The sequence below is a fragment of the Canis lupus genome, chromosome 26 (genome assembly GCF_003254725.2).
Source record: "Canis lupus dingo isolate Sandy chromosome 26, ASM325472v2, whole genome shotgun sequence".
NCBI classification, from domain to species: Eukaryota; Metazoa; Chordata; class Mammalia; order Carnivora; family Canidae; genus Canis; species Canis lupus.
The window spans coordinates 780,001-804,451 of NC_064268.1; the positions used below are offsets into that span (position 1 = coordinate 780,001).

The window sequence follows — 24,451 nt, forward strand, 5'->3', positions numbered from 1 at the left end:
GGGATGGTTGGCCCATCTCAGATCAGCACAGCCTCATCACCCGGCTGAAATCGGACACCCCTCTCTTGGCCTCTTGGCCCAAAGATCCTATTTCAGTGCCTTCAAACAGCGTGCAAGTCCAGGTTCCTCTTAGGACACCCACCAAGCCCCTGAGGCTGCCACCTGTGCCTGGGCTGTGCTGGTCCCCCAGGGGGAAGGGAGACTCGCCTCTGATGGCCACAAAGGGCACATGTGATGGGCGTCACTTGTGCGTTAGGTTATAAGGTCAGGCTTCTGTCAGCCTCTCCTTCCTGCTCTGCTCCATCTGCCAATGAAGCCAGCAGCTGCCATCTCAAGAGCCGCCTTGGGAGAGGCCCCCAGACAAGGGACCGAGGACAGTGTCCGGCTGCAGAGAGCTGAATCCTGCTGTGTGCCAGCTTGGAGCCTTCAGACAGACTGTGGGCTCGCTGACATCAGCTACTGGGATTGGAGTTGTTTGTTACATAGCGATAACTAACTACTGGATGCCTGGTGCCCTGTTGTCTCCAGCAGCTCCATGGCCTCATCATACCCTGAGCAAAGCAGAGGCCTTCCTGTGGCCCCCTCGGCCTTGCCTGCCGCCCGCACTCCTTCTCTTCCAGCCACAGGCACACTGTACTGTCTTTGATGCTCCACGTGCTTCTGTCTTAGGGATTTGGCGCTGGCTGTTCCCTCTGCCTGGGATGCTTTTCCCTGAGCTGTGAGTAGGTGGGTCCCACACCTAACCTTCCCCTCCCTGCGTATTGGGCCTCATGGCATCTGTCAAGGCCTGCACTGTCCTCTGCCGCCCCTCCCCTGCGCTGAAATGTGTGCCCTGGGACAACAAGGATTCCATGCGCCTATCTCCCGACCGCGGCACCCCTAGTGCCTGGATCCATGTCAGCACACCCTCAATTGGTGTCTGGTGAATGGCCAGGTATGGGGATACCAGGTGAGTCCAGTCAGCCCAGCATGAAGAAATGTCTGGCCTTCCATGCACATTTACTCAGCTAAGTCACAGGATGTGGGTGAGGATTCAAGATTCTGAGCATATCGGAGGAAATGTAATCCATGGGCCTACCTACCCTACATGTTCTCTGTCTGTGACACTCGGGTGAAGACCAGGGAGGAAGGAGAGGGCTGGAGCTGTCTGGCTGGCTGGGCAGCCCTCTGACTGCTGGAGGGACCACAATAGCTCCCTGCTGGCCACCTCCCAGTGGCTCCTTCATCTTCCTCCCATTGCCTCGTTGTGCAGTAGGGAGCACTCTGCAACCACGGTCCGACTCCCAACATTGCCTCCATTTTCTCCTTTAAAAAATCATGAGAAACGTTTCTTACCTCCACCAGTTAATGCCTGAATCTGTTCTTATAAAAAAATTCAAATATAGCTGATAAAGCAACCTGCTCTGGCCCCTGCCTCCCAAGCCCCCTCTCCAGGGTCCGTGAGCGCCGGGAAACTCACAGCGCCTGGGAGGCGGGGGCCTCTCGGCTTTTCCTGCCCCACAGCCCTGGTGGGGTGTGCTGATGGAGCATCTGCCAGCCTGGCTGGAGTTCAGTGAGTTCCCCCAGACCCTGCTGCACGTCCATGAGAAGCAGCCCTGTCATTCCACGTCACCAAAGTCTGGGGATGGCTCGTGGCTGCTGCAGAGCGTGGCTCGCCCTGACCACTGCAGGAATGGGCACCGACCTCTGGGCACTGCTGTAGCCTGAGCCCGAAGCCCGGCACGCCGGCGTGGCAGACGGAGAGGAAGCTCCATGCACGCAGTGAGAGACGGGGTGGGTCCAGACAAGGCAGCAGCAGTGGCGGAGGGTGCTCACAGGAGCAGGAGGAAGAGAGGGAGACTCTAAATATTGTCCCCCCAATGCCGGGACCGTTAGCAGATCTCTAGCCCCCCAAAGTCAATCAGATCTGACTGGGTGGGTGGTCCCCAGACACCGAGCCCGGTGCCAAGAGACTGGCTCACGTGCGTTCTGGGACAATAGCGATGCCGACACCATGCTCTGGCAACACGGAGCAGGTTGATGGGTCTTCCGATGAGAGGTACCCCTGTAGGTCTGGAAGGAACCCCCCACCCCTGAGCGGGCATCACCCAGAGGCCCTGGCTGAGTGTGGCTGAAATACGGGGTCATCTTGCCGTGGAGACAGGAGGACAGTGAGCAGAATTAACTGGTCTAGAAGGCAGACCTCAAAAGTCTTTAGAGCTGTTCACAAATAATTTGGTGTCCTTTTCCAGACACGTGTCCCTGCCTCTTGAAGTTAAGCCTCGCTGTGTGACCCGCTTTGGCCGATGACACTTGAGCCTTTAAAGGTCAGTTCACAGTGCTTCTCGCTTTGGTGGTGGCAGAAAGGGATGTCAGCTCGGGCTCCCAGTCCCCGGTGAACACAGAGTAAAAGCCTCCACTGGCTCAGCCTGGACACACAGAAGGAGCAAGAGGTGAACGGTGGCATATGCCATCATGGAGGGGGGGCCATTTGCAACACAGCAGAGTCTGCCCCCACTGGTCGCTTCCCCAAGACCAGGGGAGTCTGCCTCTCTGGTCCGAGTCTGGAGGCAGTGGACACAGGGCCGTTTCTCAGGGAGGCTCAATGCCCTACTCCTGGGTCCACTGGAGACAGTGAGGGTCACAGGGGATTACCCTACGGAGGTGCTGGGCTAGGCAGTGGGAGGCATGGCTCCAGTCACACCAGCCAACGTGGGTTCGGGTGGCCGGCGTCCCCTGGGCTCTGGCATGAGGGAGTGTCCTGCATCCTGGCAGGTGAACGCACAGCCGTGAATCCTGCCCTCCCCACCCTCCCAGGCCCAACAGCCCGAGAGCCTCTGCTGTCACCTTCAGGAACCTGAGGGACCCCACACTCAGAGAAGTTGCCAGGAGCTTGGGTTTGCTTGTACTTTCAGAGGTTCTGGTTAGATTACAGCCACGATGCGAGGTGTTGATAACGTTGTTAATAATAATGGTACGTCTGGTAAGCTCCTTCCACAAAAGAAGCCTCCCCCCGGGAAGGCTCATTGGTCTGTTCACACATAGTTTCCACACATCTCTAAGAATTACCATTTTAATGGCTTTGGGTATAGATACCAGGAGGCAGTTACATTTAACAGCATAAATCCAATTCCCTCCGCACTCAGTTTTCTCAGGTTACAGAATCACTTGGAGCCTGTGTCAGTGCTGGGTGGTTCCCTCTGTCCCTGTCGTCTCTCCCTCTCCAGTCGGGTTGCAATCCTGCAGAGGAAGATGTGCACATACAAAGTAACAGCCTTGATCTCCTTACAGCAAAATCTAATTAGGCGGGACCAGAGCTGGGACCAGCAAGTTGCTCCAGGGTGCTGCCAGCCCCAGGCCGCTGCCACCTCTCCCATGTGGCCATGGATAACGTGCTTTGACCATGACCCCTAATGGTGCCTGTCTGCCCTTTCCCCTGGGCCCCAGCCAGGGGTGTGTGTGTCCCTCTAGGGTCTTCTCTGGGGAGTCCCTGAGCCCTATGGGTTTTCCATGTGGGTTTTTGTCCTTGGTCTGCCCTTCTGCTGCAGTGGTGATGACATAGAGATCACATTCTGAGGGTGACACACATGCTCATTTAGTGCCACATGTCCCTGAGATGTACCTATGTATGGGTAGTAAACCCCCATTTTATGCATGGGAAGCAGGTACAGAGATGGTAAGTAACTGACCACAGTCACACAGCGAGCATCAGAGCCAGGCAGTGCTCACCCAGAGGCAATTTGGACTCTGGTTAATCCTGGGGGCACTGTGCCATCCTGCCTCGCTCCACGGACAGTGGGCGGCCATGGTATGTACCCAGCCATCTGTCCCGTCTTCTGCTAACAGCTCCAGGTACCCCATTTAGAACCGCCTCTGCCTCTGGGCCAGTCGTGCACTGAGTGGAAACACCCCCTGCCTTGCCTGGGGGCCAGTGGCAGCCCTCACCCCTCTGGCACCATGGTTGGCTCACCGTGAGCCCATGGTCCATGCCACACCAATCAAAGTTGGGCCTGTGACTCTGGGTGGGTCTGACAGGAGGGGCCCTAGGCAGCAAGCAGGTGGGACTGGTGCCAGGGTCCCCTGTGGGGCATGGATTCCCCTCTTCTGCTTCAATGTCTGCGTGACTCAAGCACTTTTTTTTTTTTTTAAATTTTTTATTGGTGTTCAGACTCAAGCACTTTGACACCTGTTCCTCTGGGCGCCCATATGGGGAGGTGTGCGTATGTGCACACCAATGCACGGTAGCCAGTGGGGCTGGGTGCCTGGGTCATTCCTACTGGCATTGCATGTGTAGACGCCAGGACTGCTCATGGGGCCTGGGCAGCTCTGCATGCTCACCTTTCTGAGTTGGCCCCGGATGGAGCGGCTCAGGGAACGCACGGCTGCCCATCTGCCACACCCCAACTGCCCGACCCGAGCTCTGGAGATGGTCTAACCAGGGATGATGAGGATGACGTAGGATTGCTTAGGAGATGTGGTTGCGCTCAACCCCCGGGCCCATCAGATTCCCTCCCTCATGTCTGTTTATTTTTTATTTAATTAAAATTTTTATTAAAAAATATTTTTTAAAGATTTTATTTATTTATTCATGAGACACACACACACACACAGAGAGAGAGAGAGAGAGAGAGAGGCAGAGGGAGAAGCAGGCTCCATGCAGGAAGCCTGATGTGGGACTCGATCCCGGGTCTCCAGGATCATTTCCTGGGCCAAAGGCAGTGTCAAACTGGTGAGCCACCTGGGCTACCCTTTAATTTAAATTTTTACAGATTTTATTTATTTACTTGACAGAGAGAGAGCAGAGGTGGGAGTAGGGACAGAGGCAGAGGGAAAAGCAGGCTCCCTGCTCAGCAAGGAGCCTAATGCGGGGCTCGATTCCAGGACTCTGGACCATGACCTGAGCCCAAAGCAGACACTTGATCAACTGAGCCACCCAGGTGCCCCCTCATGTCTGTTTACAGAAGAGGAACCCGGGGTGAGTGCCAGTGTCTGGGTAGACTGAAGCCCAGAGAGAACCCAGCCACTCTGGGACCCTGGTCGTGTTACAGCCACATCCCGGGCACATTTGGAAAACACATGGGAGGGGCGGTAGGGGTGGTCGAGGTACATCTGGAGTCCTGGGTCCTCACATGTCAGCCTTTGTGACACACACTGTTATGTCAGCAGCCCCTCCTTGACCAGTTCAGAAGGTCTGGGGCCATCCATGTGCACCCTCTTGGGGCCTTGACTTGGCATGGGAGACATTCAGCCGCCCAGACTATGGAGAGGTTACTTGGAGGGGCCATGCGGGGGAACCACGTGGAGGGGCCACGGGTAGAGGCCACGGGGAGGGACCATATGGAGAGACCACAGGGAGGGACTGAGGGGAGAGACCATGTGGAGGGGTCATGGGGAGGGACCACAGGGAGGGATCACTCAATCTTGCCAGGGAGAGAAGGGCTCAAGTAATCCAATTCAAAAATGTGTCTTTAGTAGGGAGTTAGGGAGGAAGAAAGACGTTGAATAACTATCAAGACAAGATACAAAGAGAAAATAGTATCTGATATTTGACGAAAAGTTATTAGGCTCCCAGAGGACCATTCACAGGAGCATCCTGTGGTCTCACTAGGAACTTCCAGAAACTGCCCAAGCATTTGTGAAGGGATGTGGAAGCTGCCCATGGTGGGGCCTGGCTCTCCCCAGATTTGCTGGGGACATTTGTCACGGAGCCGTCATGGCTGGAGAGGAGCCAGGCCGGAGCACACATGCTTGTCCTGGTGAGTCTACTCTGGCAGGGGCCTGAGGGCAGTGGTCTGCCTGGGACCCCAGGGTACAGCCCCTCTGCCCCCGCCGGAGGGCTGCCAACCCCAGGGCCCTGCAGAAAGCTGGTGGCTCCTGCGCTAGAGACAGCACAACTTGTGGGGCAGCCCCTCCCTCTTCTTCCTTATGGCCCTAATTTGTTGTTCTGCAAGCAGAGAGCAGAGAATCCTCCAGGGTGTCGGGGGGCAAGCGGACTGTGACGTGCAGCCGGCAGGCCTGCTCTCTCCAGGCTCCTGGGTGTTGCCACGAAAGCTGAGCGGAGGCTTCTCTTTTCAGCGCCACCCGAGGCTGGATACCACGGGGGAGCATGGGGCCGAGGCAGGTATGACCGCGGGCCAGGTGTCCACACAGTCAGTCAAAAGCCAGGTGGCCTGTTCCCTCTTCCGAGCGATAGAGAGTGACTGCACTGCCTCCCCCCGCCCGCCCCCGTGGGAGTATCCACCTACTGCACTTAGTGCCGGCACAGGGCATGGCGCAAGGGGCACACGCTTGCTGTCACTGTCCTTACTCGAAAGTACAGGATGGTAATAATGTGACCTCAAAACAGGACAGGGGACCTTCATGGGCTCAGGGGTTGTCAGTGATTTCATAAGGCGTGTGGTTTTTATTTATGATTTCTCATGGCTTGTGAGGTTCTGGGAGATTGGGGTCTTGGCGAGGACAGCCCCACCCGAGATGCACACTGTTGTGACTGGGCAGCATCCTGGGGGGGGCCAGGCCAGCAGCCGCGTCCCCTACAGGAGGCTTGTTACTGGACAGATGGACGGTAGGGTGGATAGGCGAAGGCCCGCATGTCCTGCTGCCTCATTAGCATTCCACCTGGAGTGAGCTGCCAGCAGGGCTGCATTAACCCCCCGTCCGGAGCCTTCCTGGCGGCCGCTTAGTGCAGCCCTGTCGAGACCCATTGATTTGCTGTCCCTATCACTTCCCGACACGATGGCCATGATGGCCATGACTTCAGACCATGGCTGTTGCCATGGCAACGAAATGACCCATAGTAGTCCCTGCCTCCTCCAACAGATGAAGGACAGAGGTTTCCTATGCCTTTGGTGTGGAGGACAGTTTGCCCTCCCCTCACAGGAGCGGAGCCCCTGGCCATCGGCCCCCTCCATCTAGACACCAGGTGGCTGACGACTGCGTGAGAGCCATGCCCGTTCCACGTGTTCCATCACTCCTGCTGCTGGTGTAAAACGTGGGTGGCACGAAGTGTGCGGTAACGAGACACACAGACATCTCATCAGAAATTCTGTGTTGCCAGCAGGTTCTCCAGGACACTGTCTTTCCAGTTCCGATGTGCAGCGATCTTCGGCTGGGACTGGCAGAAGGCTGTGCTACCGACATGCACTCGGCAATGCTTCTGTGCAAGTGAAGGAGCCAGGAAGTGGGGCAGTGAGGCTGGGGTCAAGGCCCAGGGCACCCCAGGAGCATTTCCCCAGGCCTCTGGTTTGCTCTGCAGTTCACAGACTTTCTATAGGGTTCAGCCTCATGATCAGCATTGCCTCATCCCCTTCCAGGGTGGGGACAGTGAGGGGTGCCGTCAGCCAAGCCTTGGTGGGCGGCACATGCCAGGGGCTGTGCTGGGCCTCTCCCGTGCTGTGGGGGACGTGGACCCAAGGTTTCAGGAGCCTTGGCTTCCTTGTGACTCTGTGGCCAGCCAGTGGCCGGAGGGTACCTCAATACGGCTCCTGGGGGCAAGAGTGTGTGTCCCTGGTGGAGGCACTTGACCGTGTGAGCCCAGGGCTGCTGTCCTGCCTCTGTGGCTCCTCTGTAAGGCGGGGACAACTGTGCCCCAAAGTGATCCCTGAACTCTCGGTGCTTCGAACAGCTGGGGCTGCTGGGGGCGTGAGGCAGGGCGGCACCCTGTGTCTTGGCCACGGGGAGCCCACCCACAGGCTGCTATGGCCACTCTGTGAAGCGCTCCCACGTGCTGTGGTGCCCAGTAGGGCTCCCTGGGGACTAGCTTTCCTCTTTGGTCTTCATGGGAGGGCATGCAGGAGGGGCTGGGAGGCAGCAGAGGATGGCTCCTGCCCCTCCCACTCTCTGGGCCTCTCCCCTCCCTCTCTGACTCTTTCTGTATCTACCCACCTCCCCACCATCTCAGGATGGGGGTGGCCTGGGCGCCGGCTGCCCGTGGGCTCCATGCTCATGACTGACAGGGACCCAGGACCAGGTCAACCAGATTTTGTTTCCTTCTCATCAAGGTCAGCCAGCGCTGGGGGCCTCAAGTGGACCCATGCGAATCCAAGGTGGACAAGTGCTGAAAGGGAACAGCAGGTCCTCTGGGCCTCTTGGGGGAGGACTGTCAGGGATGCGATCCCTGGGCTGGCCAGGGACACCCGATCTCCTCCCAGGGCTGTAGGGCTGGCATGGGAGCTGCAGGGTTGGGAAGGGACCGGAACCCAGGCAGAGAGCACATGGGGGTGACACCTGGTACTAATGTGCTCCATGGGGCCAGCGGGCAGTGGGGGCAGGGGCGGCCCTGGGGCTGCAGGGGTGCTGCAGGGAGGGTCAGGAACCTCCATAGCCCTTCACCCCTCCTGGCTCAGGAGTCACAGGTTCATCTCTTCCAGTCTGTGGAGTCAGCGAGCAGAAAGGGGGACTGCTTCCTGTCTCTGTGCCCTGACCTCTTGGGCTAGGTCCTCCTGACTTGCTGTCCCTGGAGGGTGTACCTGAGCCTTTGTCCCGGACCCTCACCTTTCTCAGCCATGCCCACAGCCTGGCCCATGCCTTCCCATCTCAGGGTTCCCACTTGGCCGTCACCCCAGGGTGTCCTCGCTGGGAGTGGTCTTCTCTTATCCCCACCCACACCACCCTATCTCTGGGAAGGCCAGCTGCAGTCTTGCCTCCTACAGGCAGAATTCCAGGATTGCTCCGGTTGTTGCCTTCTCTCCTTCCACCTCTTCTAGGACACCTGTTCAGGCTTAGGCTGAGGGCAGGCTTCCTGTGGGGACCTGGTTGTACTCTCTCTTCCAGGGGTGTTGCAACAAGCTGAATGAATATCTACACCCAACATGCGGCTCAAGCTCATGACCCAACATCAAGAGTCCCAGGCTGCATGACTGAACCCACCAGGCAGGTGCCCAGGGAACGTGTCCCTTTCTCATTGTTTCAGGAATGCAGGTCAAGGGCTCATTATTCTAAACAAGTTTAGCTGTCAGGTCCTGAGCTCGAGGTGGGCAGGTGAGGCTCTTCCACCCCCTGTGCTGGCCCCTCCCCCACTGAGGGCATCGTGGGGCAGGTTCTGCGTTATTACTTTATGTGGGAGTCACCATTCCCCTTGCAAACATGGTTCAGTGCTCTCTCATAACACACCCCAGATTGAGCTCCTGCACATCCTTCAGAACCCCTGTCCCCCTGACCTCTTCCTTATCTCAGGAAATGGCTCTTCAAGGTGTGGGCGGGGTCATCCTTGTCTCTGTTCCCCTCTAACCTCTCAGCATCCTGTCAGGTCTACCTGAGAAATATTGAGTCAGATCACATCATAGCCCTCCACTACGGCCCTCTGGGGAGGAGGGACAGGGACAGGGGGATCGGGGGAGTGGGGAGGGAGGGAAGGCCAGTGGGAGGCCTGCCTCTGCCCCTTTCCTTTAAAAAAATAAAAGATTTTATTTATTTATTCATAGAGAGAGAGAGAGAGGCAGAGGGAGAAGCAGGCTCCACCCTGGGAGCCTGAGGTGGGACTCGATCTCGGGACTCCAGGATCACACCCCGGGCTGCAGGTGGCGCCAAACCGCTGTGCCACCGGGGCTGCCCCTCTGCCCCTTTCCTGCCTCCCATGTCCCTTCCCCATGTCCCTTCTCCAGCGCTGGCCTGGATGCAGCTGCGGCCATGCCCACAGGTAAGTAACGTGACAGCATCGGTACATTAGTCTTGATGCCCACCATGCAAACCTCCTCAGCGTGTGGGCATCCAGCTTCGCCGGCTGCCCAGCTCTGATGTGCCTTCTGGTGGTGGGACTAGATCATCCTGTGTCATCTGACATGGTTTCAGCCAGTGGTCGAGGGTTCTGCAGGCAGGCTGTGAGCTCCTGGCCGTTGGGGGTCTGCCCCTCCTCGAGGTCATCTGCCCACCCTGCACCCTGAGAGGGCTCTCTGAGCACAGGCACTGGGCTGGGAGGGGGTGCGAGCAGGCCACGGGGGTCACCCAAGGCAGCAACGCTCTGCGGGTTCAAGGTCAGAAACAGGAGCCAGTGAGTTTTTGCCCCAAGCACTTATTGGGCACCTACTATGTGCCGGGCACTGTTCTTGGTGCTGGGAAGTGAGACATGGTCTCTCTGCCGTAGGCTTCAGGCGGAGGGACAGGATGGCAGGAGCAGGTGTGGATTAAGATGACCTGAAAGTGTGGCCAGGCCCAACACCCAGGTGGTTGTGCCTCGGGCCAACGATGGGGAGCGCCACTGGAAAGGAAACACCTTGTGATGGAAGGTCATCCCAGCTGCCCTAGGTCACCCTACATTGTTGCTGGTCTGACACCTGTTGGGGGCATCTCAAGCGCACCCCACATCAGTGTGCCACAAGGACCAGGCCATGGTGTGAGCACAGTGTGGGTGCCACTCGCCCTCCTCACAGGGCTCAGGCCACCTCCACCTTCATTTGAAGTACATAGATGTGGTTAAAAACTTCTTTAAAGCAGCCCCACAGAGGAAATAATGAATCATAGCTGGTTTCCCTGCCAATGCCTGGGCCCCCGCATGGAGAGGACCACCCTTTCCAGATTCTTACTGGTCACAAAGGCAGTGGACTGACTGCAGCCCGAACTGGGTCCACATGGAACATGTACCCCCTCATGGGCTTTGGGATGCTCCGTGGGTGATGATGGGGCACAGCAGGCGCTTCCAGAAGCTTCTCCCCTTCCCTGCCCTCTCAGACACTCTGTAGCTGCTAGGCTGTGAGGGTGTGGACTCCTGTGCCCCGCGGGGACCAGACTGGAGGTACCGCTGCTCCCTGCCCCCAGAGGAGGCTGCTGGCCGGAGCTGCTGACCAGCCCTGTGGTCACATAGCCCGTGGGCGCAGAGTTGGGATGCAGCATCTGCACTCGAAGCCCCCAAAGGCGGCTCTGGCTCCAGTGATGGTCTGGGTGCCCTGCGGGTGCTTTGCAGGCTGGTTACTGGGGCACTGTCAGCTGCAGCGCCCAGATGCTTTCATGTCCTGCCCCAGCATCCTCTGTCCCACAGGGCTGCTCTAGAGCAGCTTCACCTGTGTATGATCATCCCCAATCCTACAGCCCTAGAGACACACCTGTGTCCTTTTTCCTCCAGGGGCTCCTGGGACAGGTCTGTAGGTGCTCAGACAGACGGAGTGTGGACCCAGTCCCCAGCCTCAGCAACTGGGCTGGCAGGCGCAGAGTGGCGGGGCTTAAAGTGTCCTCAGTGCTCAGGGGGCCCACAGCCTGCTTCCTGGAGCAGGGCTCCCGGGGCAGGCACCAAGGTTTCTGAGCACATTAACAGGGGGAATCAGGGCCTCCAGCTCCCAATGTCCCCAGTACACCAGGGTCTGGAGGATCTGGTCCCTCCTCAGGTCACTGCATTTTTGCCGGGGGGACATCAGACATGGGCTGGCAGACATTGCCGTCCACCCTCTCAAGGCCTCTGCGGGGACTTCTGGGGGCCCAATAGGCTGGTCAGGAACGCAGCCTAGGACTGATCTGGGGTCCCTGAGCACCCCAAGCCCTGGGCAGACGTGTCCTGGAGATGAATGGGGAGACACTCCCCGTGCCAGAGGTGTGTAGGGAGGGGATTCCCTGGGCTCCAGTCTGTACCACTGTCTTCACTAGGGGCAGGGAGGGCAACCCACAGGAGTATGGGCCTGGTTAAGGAGAGGGTCTCCCCGCAGTAAGAGCTTGTGGTGGTGTAGGGCACATGCCCACGGAGGGAGAGGCTGTCACCATCCTCTGCCCCAGGCCAGCCATAGCCAAGTCTTGAGGGTTCCCATCCTAGGTTCCCTCTCCCAGGGTGCCAGCACACAGTGTGGCCAAGCATGACACCTAGTGGGCAGAGGGGACCTTGCTCCTAGTGCTTTTACAGGCTGGGGAGTCCCTCATTCTCAGTGGACCCTCAGCCTGGGAGAAGCACTCAGCATGGGTGGAGCACTCAGCCTGGGAGGATCTTCAGTCTAGGAGGACTCTGAGCCTGGGTGGAGCACACAGCCCTACCAGGCCCAGTGGCTTGTGGCTTTCACAGAAACCTCTATTTGTTGGGGGATGGGGCAAGGGAAGGGTGGGCTGCAGGTGCTAGAAGGCAGCCATCACAGGCTTCAGGATTTACCTGTCCCCGGGGAGAAATCATGGAAGCCTGCCCACCTGGGAGACTGAGTCCTGACCCAGACCCACGGGGGCTTGGCTGTGCTTTATACCCAGGGATGTGTGCCCTGGACTGAAGATGCAGCGATGAGACCCTCACCCCTGCCAGGAGAGGGGGGTGTTCCATGGGTTCAGCTAGGTGGGGGCAGGGCTGGCAGGAGTGGTGTCCCCAGGTTGGGGTTGCATGGCTTCCTCTTTGGTTCCCAGCGCCTAGCCCCAGACAGGTTCCCCCTCAGGTCCTCACCAGGCACCAGCACCCTGCTCTTCCTACCTGCTCTGTTTCTGCTTCTATTCAGGTCTTCAACAGATGTGGCGGAGCCACATTCAGCCCAAGCGGTGACTTCTCCAGGTGGTGCTCCTGCTGGGGAAGAGCCACATTCTCACTGCAGCCCCTGTGAAGTCCCCCTCCCCTTGGGTGTGGTGGGCTGACTGAGTGACTTATTTCTGAAAGACGGAGGAGGCACCTTAGCCCTGGGGTCAAGGTCACTTTGGGAGCAGGTGCCTCAAGTTGCCCTGATGGGAAGGTGCTTCACCTGTGTACGATCATCCCCAATCCCACAGCCCTAGAGACTCATGAGAAAGCATCAGAGCAACCCAGATCGGCTGAGGGCAGTCCGGAAACACCTGACCAATGCTGCTCAAAGCTGTCAAGGTGAGGGCCAAGCACGAGCCTGGGCCTAGATGTGGGGGGTGTGCTGGGCCCCGGGCATAGACCTGTGTGGAGAAGTGGCCCCTGGCCTGGGGAACAGTGGTTACTGCTACCACTTGATGTTTTGACCATGGGCTGTGGGTGGGAGGTGAGGGCTGAAACTATCCACAGGTAGGGAGGGTATCCAAGGAGCGGGGCTGGTGCCCCCTAGTCCTACAGGACCACGTGCGCCCACCAGATGGCAGCAGTGCCCTGCAGCCTGGACCACCTGCAGCCCTGCAGGTGCCTGGAGGTCAGGTGGGCTGGGCTGGGGCTGGCCTCCCCCTCAGGCCTGACAGGCGGTCCGTAGCTGTGAAGGGCACCGGAGGGCAAGAGGAAGACCAGGAGGGCCTCCTCAGGAGGAAACCTGTGCTCTTGGGGTCAGCCCTGCCTGCCATGCTCTGTCTCCCTGTTGCTCTTTCTCTGTCTCTGTTTCTCTCTCCTTCCTGTCTCTTCATCTGTCTCTCCCTGTCTTTCTCTCTCTCTTCTGATCTCCCTGCCCTTTTTCCAGACCTGGGTCAGACAGTCTGGTTTCAAGCCCTCGGTCCCTCTGTTTGGGCATTCCCAGCATTCCATGTGGCAGGGCCCTCATCTGGACACAGAGTGGAAGCGGGCTCTGCCAGCAGGGCTGTTGATGGCCTCAGAGGAGCCTACACTGTCCGCATCTGTGTCAAGTAATCAAACGACATACAGACTCTCCCCTCCCTCCATCAGGGTACTGCCCCTGTGTCGTGGGTCAGACACTACCAAGACCCCATTGGGGTGTACCCGGTGTTGCCCTCAGCAACTTTTTTTTTTTCCTCAGCACTTTTCCAACCAAACTCTTCCTTGTCTGGATGAGGAACCGAGGCCCAGCGGGTGATGACTGCCCTGGGCTACTCCCTCCTGGTGCTAGTCACTATAGGCAGCCTTCCCTTAGCCACGCTTCCACTGAAAGCCCCCTGAAGGCAGAGGGACTGGCATTCGGCACCCAGGCCAGGGGCTGTGGCCTCAGGGTTGGAAATTCTGGGGTCCTGGCACTTGTGCCAGCTTATCTTTTGGGCCCAATGACCCCGACCTCCCACTAGATGACCGCAGACCTCAGGCTGACAAAGCTGGCTAGCAAAGCCCAGGTCCTGGCCAGGTGGTCTTCCCAGCAGAGCTGAGAGCCTCATCCACACCAGCTTCCCACAGAGCTGGGTGCCCCATACTGACCGGGGGCAGAGGGCTGTGGGTGGCACTTTCATTTTGTTTGTAATCGAAGCTGCTATCTCAAAATTGCCATCCCCTTCTCTCATGTAGGTGGCAGATTGTCTTAATAAGATTTTTTTCCCCTGAAAAATCATTTGATTTGCTGTGCTGTGTGTGTGTACCTGCACATTTGTGTGTGCACACTTTCATGTGTGTATATGCGTGTGCATGGTATATATACATGTATGCACACGTGTGTGCATGTGTGCACAGGTACGTGTGTGCATGCATGCATGTTTGTTTGGAGGAGTCATGACCTAATTCTGGAATCTGGGGGTGGGAGAGAACCCGATGCGCCCCATGCCTCTTGAAGAGCTGCATCACCTCCTCTCCACTGCTCTTGCTCACGTCAAGGGGACCCGCCACCCTTCCTCCAGGAACTCCCTATCACCACGTGACCCCCTCCTCCTTGACACTTATCCTGAGTTCTGCGGTCTGTGGACGAGATGCTGATGGGCTAGTCCAGGGGAGAGACAGTGGGTGTGGCAGGTGTTCATGCAAACCTTGAGGATGCCAATCATGCATGTGTCCGGCATCCTGGATGGTGGAATCCATGTGAGTGGGAGCAGGTGGACAGGGCCCAGGGTGAGGCGCTTGTGGGCAGAGGCTTATCTAGCTCTCCTCGCAGCCCAGAAGTGGGGGTGGCACCTCTCATGTTGTCATGTGCTCTCCTGGATGGGAGGCAGGCAGACATGGGAACTGAGAGTAGGACGGCGGCCCGCCAGCTCCCGGAGGTGAGAGGGCCAGCTGGAAGTGGAGTCCAGGAGCGCAGCACAGGGCTTGTGGCACCGTCCTGCTTGCCCTCTCTTCGGCTGCTGGCCACACTGCCTGGGTCCATTCATTGCATAGCCTGTAACAGCAGTGAGGACAGTCCTGCGGGATGAGCCACTGAGGTCTGGTGCTGCAGTTCGGGGCTGCGGTTGTTGGCAGGTTTGCTGCAGTTCCGACGGCTCCAGGTCATCCCTCTGCACCTCCTGGATGCTGATGATGTGGGGCTGCTGCCTTCTCCCCTGAGGCAGGAGGGGGCAGGCTCTGCCAGGGGGTCCGTCTGTCAGTACACCTCACACTGCAGTGGGGCTCAGGCCGCTGGCCTGTGCTCCCAGCGCCAGCAAGGTTTCCACTCTCATCCTACAGATCTGGAGTCCTGAGGTCATGGTTCTTCTATAATCCACAAGAGATGGAAATATAACTCAGATTAGCTTTAAAGAAAGGCAATAAAACCTCACTTTATTTGCACAGGTCACTGAAGTCCACGGCTTCCCCACGGCTGCTTCCCAGCATTCTGATGACGTCAGGATCTGCTGCTCTTTTCCTAGGTTAATTTCATTCTCCAGCAAACTTTGAAATGGGGATGCAGTTGGCTGCCAGCCCCCCAGAGGTACGTCCCATCAGGTTACAGCTCCACAGAAGGAGCTGTTTCTTCCCATACCCTCCCTGAGAGCTCCATGGCATCTCCGAGGGGCCCCAGCAACCGTCCCGTCCAACCCCAGATCAACACCGTGATTGTGCTTGGTGTGGCCTAGATCGAGGGCCTTCTTGAGCCCCCAGGTTGGACTGGCTTGGACACAGGGAGCTGGTGCAAAATGGAGGGACATTGGGCAGGCAGGGTGCAGAGCCAGACACAAGTAACCCTGTGGCCACCTGGACTCACCTGGGCTTGGCATTCAGCCCCCATAGAGCCTGGCCCGCAGCACCGAGAGCTGTGTTAAAGTCAGGAAGACAAAATATTCTGTGGTCAGAATTTCACGTTTCCTACTCAGTAAATAGCAATTAGCTAACTTACCTAGAACTTGTCCTGGGGAGTAAGGGGCTCTCTCGGTGATGGAGCTAAGGCTGAGAAAGGATGCAGAATGGATTGTTGCCCAAGTGGCATCTTGGACTTGGAGGCTGGACCCAACCTGCCACGATCTGAACACGCCTTATGCTCCTATGGGTTCTCTTTCTTGGTTTGCAGGTACTTTCGTGCTCCATGTGCAGCCCCACTTGCACGCGGAGCTCTCCTCCTCCAGAGTCTGGCCTGAGGTGGCCTGAATGTTTGAGGCCTGGAGGTTGCTTGGTGCTCGACTGCTTCTGTCAGTCATTGCGAGAGGTCCCGGCCAGGAGCCCAACAGGGGACCTTCTCCACTGTGACCCTGTTGGCCCCTGACCTTGGACTGTCTGTCCTCCCGAACCGTGAGGAATTGATGTCTGTTTATGTCTGTTTATGAGCCTTCCACCCATAGTCGATGAGCAGCCGGACGGACCAGGATTTGGTCTGAGCTTGGTTTCTGTGCCATGAACTCTGATGGCGCTGTTTTCCGACATGGCTATGGTGCGAAGTCCCCAGTATCTGCCTCCCCCGCCGCCCCTGGGCTTCAGTGGGGCACATGGCCTCCAGGGTAAGGACAGGCCTCCCAGCCATGTTGCAGCTTGGTGCAGCCAGGTGACAATGCAACCCAGCCCAGGGGCTCCCGGTGGGGCCATGTCCTCGTCCTACAGCTGCAGTAGGTGTGGCAGCAAGGCCTCGGGAGTCTGCCACCTCTGACACCACCCTGGCAGCCAGGACCCCTGGGTCACTCTTAGGAGAGGACACCATGCAGCAGCCCTGGTCCTCGACCTCTGCGCTGACTCGGGCTCGCGTCACCGGCAGCCCAGCTCAGGTGGGAGTGACCCCGACAGACCAACCCCCATGCAGGACCACTGAGCCAGCAGATGTTGGCAACACTGCCCCTTGCCCTCGGGACACGGACGCCATGGCTCTGGTGACACCTGCACTCCTGCTGGATTGTGGAACGGACCAGAGGGCGCCTCGTGCAGCTGGGGGACGTTGACCCCGTGGGGAGCCAGCTGGCTGTTTCCTTCACCCTAAATTCACATCCTTAACATGGAAATTGATGCCACTTTATTTTCTCTTTCATTAAAAAGGGGCCTGATTTGGATAACGTTTCACTCTGAAATAATGAAAGTCTAAATCTGGGGAATAAAGACAGGGAGCAGGTTAAGGAGGAGGATTTCCCGAGGCGGAACCCGGCGCTGTGAGCTTCGGGCGGTGGTGTCCTTTGGCTGTGCTCTGACGGTCTCTCCATTTGTCATGTGGTTTCCCTGCGTCTGCATTTGTTCTCAAAGGTTTCCAGGTTGCCGTCTGCATGTGACATTGTGCCAGGATCAGGGGGGCAGGGCTGAGCAGGGGACTGGGGACCCCCTCTGTTTTTTAGGCTGTTATTCTCAATTATTTTTGCCTCAACAAGGGGAACTGGCCTCTTCCGGGAGAAGCCAGCAGCCTTCAGCGGTCCCCCTGCTTGCTCCTCCTGGTTTGGGGGAAGCTGCAGGGACCCGCAGGAGGGGGCTGGGCGGCCTGATGCCACAGCTGGTGGACCGCCCTGCGTCCATCCTGCCCTGCCTCTGCTCCTTCCTTGACCACTCGTCGGGCCGCGGCAAAGTCCCCACACGTCTGTGAGCTGAGGGTATTGTGTCCTGGAGGATGGCAAGCCCCTGTGTGGGCAGCACGGGTGTTTGCAGCTTGCAGGGCGATGGTTTGGCCTGGGCTGGGAGCTGTCCCGGAGCCATGGTGCCAGAGGGGCCGCCGGCCTCTCCACACCCGTTGTCTACTGATCGCCAGTCTGCCAGCCCTGCCTCTTGACAGGAGAGGTGCCCCAGAACTTTCTGACATGCAGCCCCCCTTGACTCATGATGCAGTCCCATCCCAATAAACCTGCCGTGAGTTGGAAACGACACCCCTGACCTACGGGCCCTCCCAGCCCGGGTCAGCCCACCATAGACATGCCTCAAAGGTGCACTGACATTAGCCTGCAGTTGGGCAAGCATGTGACCCAGCCTAGTTTATCATAAAGTCGACTGGCTCCCATTACTTATCGAACATGGTGATGGAGGCAGAATGGCTATCAGGGTATCAGCTATTAACCCTGCTGATCCTGTGGCCAGGCCTGGCATCTGGGAGGGGATGGGACAAGGACAGCGAGCCTGGGACCAGATCCAAATTCAAAATTCCAGGTTTGGTTCCTTCTGCACATGGGTCACTTCTGCTCCATCAAAAAGTTAGAAAGTCACAACTTGAACTACTGTGAGTTGGAGACTGTCTGTGAGGCCAGCTCAGTCGGCCAGGCTGCCATGGCATTCACAGGAGCTGTCCAGTCTCCTCTGCAGATGCACCGCTCTGTCCAGCATTTCCTGAAAAATCCCCACTGGGCTGGCCCAGGGCATGAGCTGCTGGGGCCCAGTCCAGCAGAGTTGGCTTCTTGCGGGGGTGCATGCCAGCCCCCTAGTCACATGGCCCAGAGATAACCTAGGGTTGGGACCACATGGCCCAAGAAAGGGGAAGAATGAGCCCCAGCGGGGAATGGCACCAGTGGGGCATGGCGTCCCTGGCCCCCCATGCCAGGGCAGAGGAGATCACCACCAACATCTTGCTCCCTTGCCATTGGGTCCAGTTCTTGAGCTGGCCTCAGGAAGATGGTTCCTGTGTGGGGCCACCAAGGGCCTCACTCTGCCTCAGTTTCCCCACCTGCACTTGTTCATGGTCACACATGCTAAGGATTCAGACCCACTTTACCATCAGGCTGTTTGAACATGTGGACGAGAAGCCCTGGGAGCTGTTTGCAACAGCAAGGCCCTTGGATAGAGGCACCGTCCCTGCTGTGTCCTGGGAGCCAGGCCAGCATCCTGCTGGGCCTGGTGGATTAACCATCACTGGGTCCTCACTTGGACAGATGGCCTGGCCTGATCTGGGAGGGATGACAGCTGGACAAATCTAAACCCCTCTAGAGGCTTTGTCAGCACAGGCCAGGTGCTCGGACCCCCTGTCTGGGCCGGCCCCTGAGGACCTGCCAGCAGTGGCCGAGATGCACCAGCTGTTGGGTGGCAAGCAGCCTGAGGTAAATGCCTCCCTGCAGATGGTTGTGCCTCACGCCTCCTGATGCTCCCAGGTGAGCGCAGGCTGGAGTCCTGGGGACATGCAGGACTTGCTGGGGGCCGGTCCCCAGAAGCATTCAGCTTAGCAGGAGGGAAAGTGTTCATCTGGAGATGGTGCCTTGGAGAGGCAGCACAGCCCCTTTGATAATTACAGATGTGTCTGAGATGTTTGGGGTGGCAGTTCAACTCCACGGGGGAATGCCATGAGAGCAAGCCAGACTGATTTCTCCGGTGGCCCTGGGCCCCGCCTCACTCATGAGCACAGACAGAGCTGTGGGGTGGATGAGGTGCCTGTGTTAGGGGATGAGGTTTGTATGGAATGAAGGTGGTGGTCAGAGCTGGTGGCTGGTCTGGGGTGGCTGTGACCCCTGGTCTGTCCTATCCAGCTGTGGCCGGCATCCTGTGGGAATAGCTCCTCGCTTGGTGAATTCACCAAATCAGCTGTATCACATTGGCCCCTCTGTCCTGTGAGGAAATGCAGGCCCATGGTGGCATGGTCCTAAACTTCTAATTGCACCTGTTCGCAGACTGGCTGTGATTGGTGCTGCCTGGGAGGGGGATGCACGAGGGCGCACAGGTGCCAGGTTTGGGGCAAGGTTGGGGTAATGGGATGGGGCCTGGATTTCCTGAAGAGAAAGCCCGAGAAAGCTGTCTGAGTAGAGCCAAGTCCCAGGAGACCATCAAAGTGAAAAGAAAGAATTGAATGAATGTCATAAATGTCACGAATTCCTCAGACCAAGTACCCCTGACTCCTTGCCTCCCTGACTCTAAATGCAGGGAATCTCCAGGCTCTGCCACCCTCTGCCCAGCTCCCTCCCACCACACATGGACTGGCACATGCCTTCTGGAAACTTCCATCCTCCCTGCGGCCCACCCTGTCCAGCTTCCTAGTCCCGGCACAAACATCAACACCTAGAAGCTTTGCCCCCCCCTCCTACACCTAGACTTGCACTGCCAACAGATTTCAGCTCTTCACGCTGTGAGTGGTGAATTGTCAAACCACTGTCCCGTCTTCTGGATGGGGGCTGTATGCCCTGCATCCCTACCCATGGCGCCGCATGGGGCGCTGACCGGCTGTGGGCACCCAGCCCTGGGGTCTTCTCCAGTCCCCACGTGGGGCTGACCCCATGGGCCTGGGTGTGCCCCCAGCTCTCAAGGATGTCTGTGGCTAGAGGCTTCTGTGGTCTTCTGCAAGAGTTGCTTTGTTCCTGACCAACCAACTTTGTTAGAAGGAGAGACCAAACTATGCTCACTGAGCAAAAACACCTGGGAGGGGATGCCTGGGTGGCTCAGTGGTTGAGCATCTGCCTTTGGCTGGGGTCACGATCCCGGAGTCCCGGGATCGAGTCCCACATCGGGCTCCGTGCATGGGGCCTGCTTCTACCTCTGCTTATGTCTCTGCCTCTCTCTCTGGGTCTCTCATGAATAAATAAATAAAATCTTAAAAAAAAAAAAAAAACACCAGGGAGAAGGAGAGAAAAAAAATTTCAAAGATAGCAATCAGAGTGGGTGATGGTCCACTCCATGACCTCATCGCCTTAAGCACCTCTGAAGGGCCTGTGTCCGAACAGCCACCCAGTGACATGCACATGGGGCGGCACAGCTGGGCTCCCAGCTCCCTGGACCCAAAAAAGCTGCCTGTGCTGGGTCTGAGCATATTCTGGATATTGCTACAGAATGCCCCAGACTGGCTGGTAAACGGCACCCCTCTTTCTCACAACTTGAAGCCAGGAACCCAGGTCAGGTGGCAGCACGGTGGGGGTTGGTGAGAGCCCTCTCCCAGGATGGAGCTGGCCTCCTTGCTGTGTCCATATGCTGTATCCACAGCCCCCTGTTATGGGGACACCAATCCCCAGAAGCCCCAGCTCCTGACATCACAGGTGGTTAGGGTTCAACATAGGAGTTTTGGGGGAGCCACAGACATTTAGGCCATGACAACTGGGTAGGATTAAATCCACCAAAAACTGCATTCAGGTCCTAATCCTCTGGGAAGGTGACCTAACGTGGACACAGATCTCAGCAGGTGTGATTAGTTAAGATGAGGTCATAGTGGATTGGGACGGCCCCTGGTCCAATGGCTGGTGTTTTAGAAGAAGGGGCTGGGAGGCTGGAGAGATGTTCCAAGAGGAGGGTGCATGAGAGAGGGGAGGGACACGTAGGTAAGCCCAGCAGCGCTGGGGACATAGGGCGGCAGGAGCCGCTGCACCAGGAGCTGCAAGGGGCCGGCACAGTCCCTCTTGTAGCCTCAGAAGGAAGCAGCCCGGTGGCACCTGGACTTGGGGCCTCAGGCTTCCAGGTTGGGAGAGAATAAACCCCATCCAGGCTGTGGTACAGGAAACGGACATGCCCCTGATGGGAGCGTTCACGCAGGGCTCCACCTGTAATGAGCACATGTTACTGCCTCAAACCTGAGCAAACCGGCTGGATTCTGGTGTCTCAGCAGCTCACCTGCCGAGGACAAAACAGCTTATAGCTTGTCTTTGTCTCGCCTGCTTCCTACTGTGGGGATGGGTCCTCCGAGACATACAGTACAGCCTGCTGTGCCAAGATGCCTCGCACCTGACGTCCAGGCTATTTGTCCTGCTCTGACGTTGAGTGTGTAAGCATGCTAGCAGGGCGTGGGGCCCTAGGGAGAGGAAAGCTTGGAAATCTGAGGTCAGAAGTTGGCATTTATTTATTTATTTATTTAGATTTTATTTATTCATGAGAGAGGCAGAGACATAGGCAGAGGGAGAAGCAGGCTCCATGAAGAGAGCCCGATGTGGGACTTGATCCTGGGACTCCAGGATCATGCCCTGGGCCGAAGGCAGGCGCCAAACCGCTGAACCACCCAGGTGTCCCTACATTCATTTATTTTTGAGAGGCAGGCTGATCGCTTTCCAACAGTTTAGCTGGATTCTCAGTGATCAGGGTCCCAAGGCCAGAGCCACTGCTGCGGCAGGAAAATTACCCTGGTGCTGGTTCAGAATGGCTGGGAGACTGTCAGCGCTGCTGTGCCGCTCTCTGGAGCTCACTGCATCTGCTCAGACCCCACGCAAACAGCTTCACCCCTGGGGCCACCAGCACCTGCAGCAGTCACGGGGCCCGGGGATGAGTTTCTATCCATTGCTCTTGCTTCTCTACATGTCTGCTAATTTGTGGTCAGATGCTGGACATGGTGGTGTTCTGTGGCCAAGGGGTGGATTTGCCGGCTGTAACTCCCTGGCTTTGCCCTGTGGGTCCCCTTATCTACTCACATCCTTGTCCTCAGCCAGACCCAGGGAGACCCTGTGAAGGTTTCCAAAGCGCTTTCTCCACACACTCCTCTCTGACACCTTGCAAATTCTGCCTCCCGACCTCAGCTCTTGGTCTTCTCAGCTCAGGGAGACAGCTGTGCATGGAGTGAGTGAGGTCTCCAGGGAGCCTGTTTCATGCCTGCAGCCCAAGGTCTGAACACAGCCATCCTGTGTACTTTGTCCTGTTTTCTGGTTGTCGGTGGTACTGGTCATGTCTGTCCCAGGGACTCCAGTGTGGCTGGAAGTGGAGTGCCGTGGAGGTTTGCACCCTCGCAGGCATATAGCGTTCCTGTCTTTTGAACCTGATGATGGTTTCGGGTGGCAGCTGCCGTGGGTGTTTCTGCCTGGAGGACTATTAGCATCCTGCTGAGCGGGATGGTCACCACACTTCCCCACTTTCCCAGAAGATGCATGCTGAGGCTATAAGCCATGCAGGTAACCCTGCAGAGTAGAGTGCCTGCATGCATTAGGGCACCTCCCCAAACATCTCTAATTAAAGCCTGGAGACATAGGGTGGGGGTGGGGACTGCTACCCTCACTGGTCTTCCTGGACAACCAGGCAAAATTGTCCCCATGGGTGGGGCCAGGGCAGGAATCTCCTCCATCTACTCCAGGTCTTTGTGTTCCCCTCCCTGAGACATAGGCAGCCCTGTGGCCCCCTGCATCTTCGACACAGCTCAAGAACGGCCATGCCCAACTGAGGGTCAGTGTAGGAGGTTGAATTGTGTCCCCCCAAAAAGATATGTCTGAGCCGTAGCCCTGAGTACCTGTGGACGTGCCTTATTTGGACATCATATCTTTGCAGATATGATCAGATTATAACCCAGGATCTGGAGATGAGGTCATCCTGGGTTATCCAGGCCCCGAATCTAACAGCTGGTGTTCTTACGAGAAACACAGACGTGCCGGGGAGAAGCCGTGTGAAGACAGAGGCAGAGACAGGAGGGACGTGGCCATAAGCCCAGGATGCCTGGAGCCATCCGAGAATGCTTCCTCCAAGAAGCCTCGTTAGAGAACCATCATGTAGAGCTGCAGATGAATAAGATACCATCTTGCCTTAAGGACGCGGTTTAACCTGGAAGGGGCCCACGAACAAATGTGGTTGCACCCAGGGGTGTGTAGGCCTTTCCAGCAGGTCCTGAGAGCTCTTGATGAAATATTTCTGTGCTTTATTTATTCACTTACTTTATGTCGAATACACCGAGCCCTATCTTTCTTTGCAGATACACTCAAGAGGACAGCATTTCTGTGACCCATCACTGATGCCACCAATGATCCAACCCCCCCTACCTTGTGCTTGTGGCTGTCATGCCCTTTGTTATTCGCTGCCAAGGTCCCGCCCCCCACGAGGCTCTGGTCACAGACCCTGGGCCCCCGGCGGGGATCAGTGGACACATAGCCATGCAGACATGCTAGCATATCTGCAGTGTCCTGCACAGGATGCCCCAGGGCCCCATCCTCCTTGGTCCTGCCTGTGGATTCTGACACACGTATTCTTTTAATCTGCTCCTGCTGGGTGATGAGCCCTGTCCTGATGGTCCCCACCTGTCACTGCAGACTTTCAGGTGGAAATCTGTACAAGTCCACTCAGCAAGCCCCACCACTGGGGCTGAAACAACAGGTTATCCTGGTCCTGGAGGCCAGAGCTTGGAACCAGCAGATTGGTGTCTGATGAGGTCTGCCTCTTGGCTCATAGACAGTGTTGTTTTGGTGTCCTATGCAGGTGGAGGAGCTCTTCAGGGTCCCTTTTATTAGGGCAGGAACCCCTCAAGGGGCTCCACCCTCATGACCTTGTCTCCATCACCTTGGGAGTTAGGGATCAATGTGTGAACCTGTGGACCAAATGATGCCCTCTGACTTTTGGCCAGTGTTTTCCTCACAGCTTCTCTGAGTCCAGTCTGGATCCCACCTCTGGGGTCCTCCTGCCTCAAAGTTGGGCGGGGCCCTGTGGCCAATGCAGCTCGTGTGTCGTGAGTAGATGACATGGGTCACCTCCACTCTGATGCCAGTGTGTTCAGGCAGATTCTACTCAACTCCCCAACCCCGCAGGAAGTAAATGTCTCAGTGTGCATGCAGCCCGAGCTGGGAGAGGCTGAGATGTGAGACCTCCTCCCCTGTAGAGCGTTTCAACCCACGTGACCCAACTTCCCTGAGCTGCTACAGCTTTGAAGCCAATGCACTCACAGATGCTCGAAGTCCTTGTGCAGGAACACGATGCACAGTTTTACAGGCACCTACGTGCATGCTGAACCAGGGTGAGCATGATCGCCCAGAC

At 57.3% G+C, this 24,451-nt stretch overlaps 1 protein-coding gene across 24 annotated transcripts in view; it reads left to right on the forward strand.

Moving 5' to 3' along the window:
- Positions 1–5,140: 5,140 nt before the first annotated feature.
- The window catches only part of LOC112676390 (uncharacterized), a 535,411-nt gene continuing 516,100 nt past the window's right edge, over positions 5,141–24,451 (forward strand). For 4 of the 24 annotated variants that reach the window (XM_049102206.1, XM_049102203.1, XM_049102201.1 and 1 more), the window contains exons 1-6: positions 5,166–5,292; positions 5,588–5,735; positions 7,040–8,854; positions 9,406–9,616; positions 12,372–12,727; positions 15,233–15,371. In XM_049102206.1, coding sequence (XP_048958163.1) covers positions 5,239–5,292; positions 5,588–5,735; positions 7,040–8,202 — 1,365 coding nt within the window. In that variant the 5' untranslated portion in view covers positions 5,166–5,238 and the 3' untranslated portion in view covers positions 8,203–8,854; positions 9,406–9,616; positions 12,372–12,727; positions 15,233–15,371. Of the gene's footprint in view, positions 5,293–5,587; positions 5,736–5,933; positions 6,101–7,036; positions 8,855–9,405; positions 9,617–12,371; positions 12,728–15,232; positions 15,372–15,947; positions 16,921–22,981; positions 23,307–23,399; positions 24,432–24,451 lie in introns of those variants that run through there. The other 20 variants (XM_049102211.1, XM_049102208.1, XR_007406300.1 and 17 more) reach the window with 19 other exon arrangements.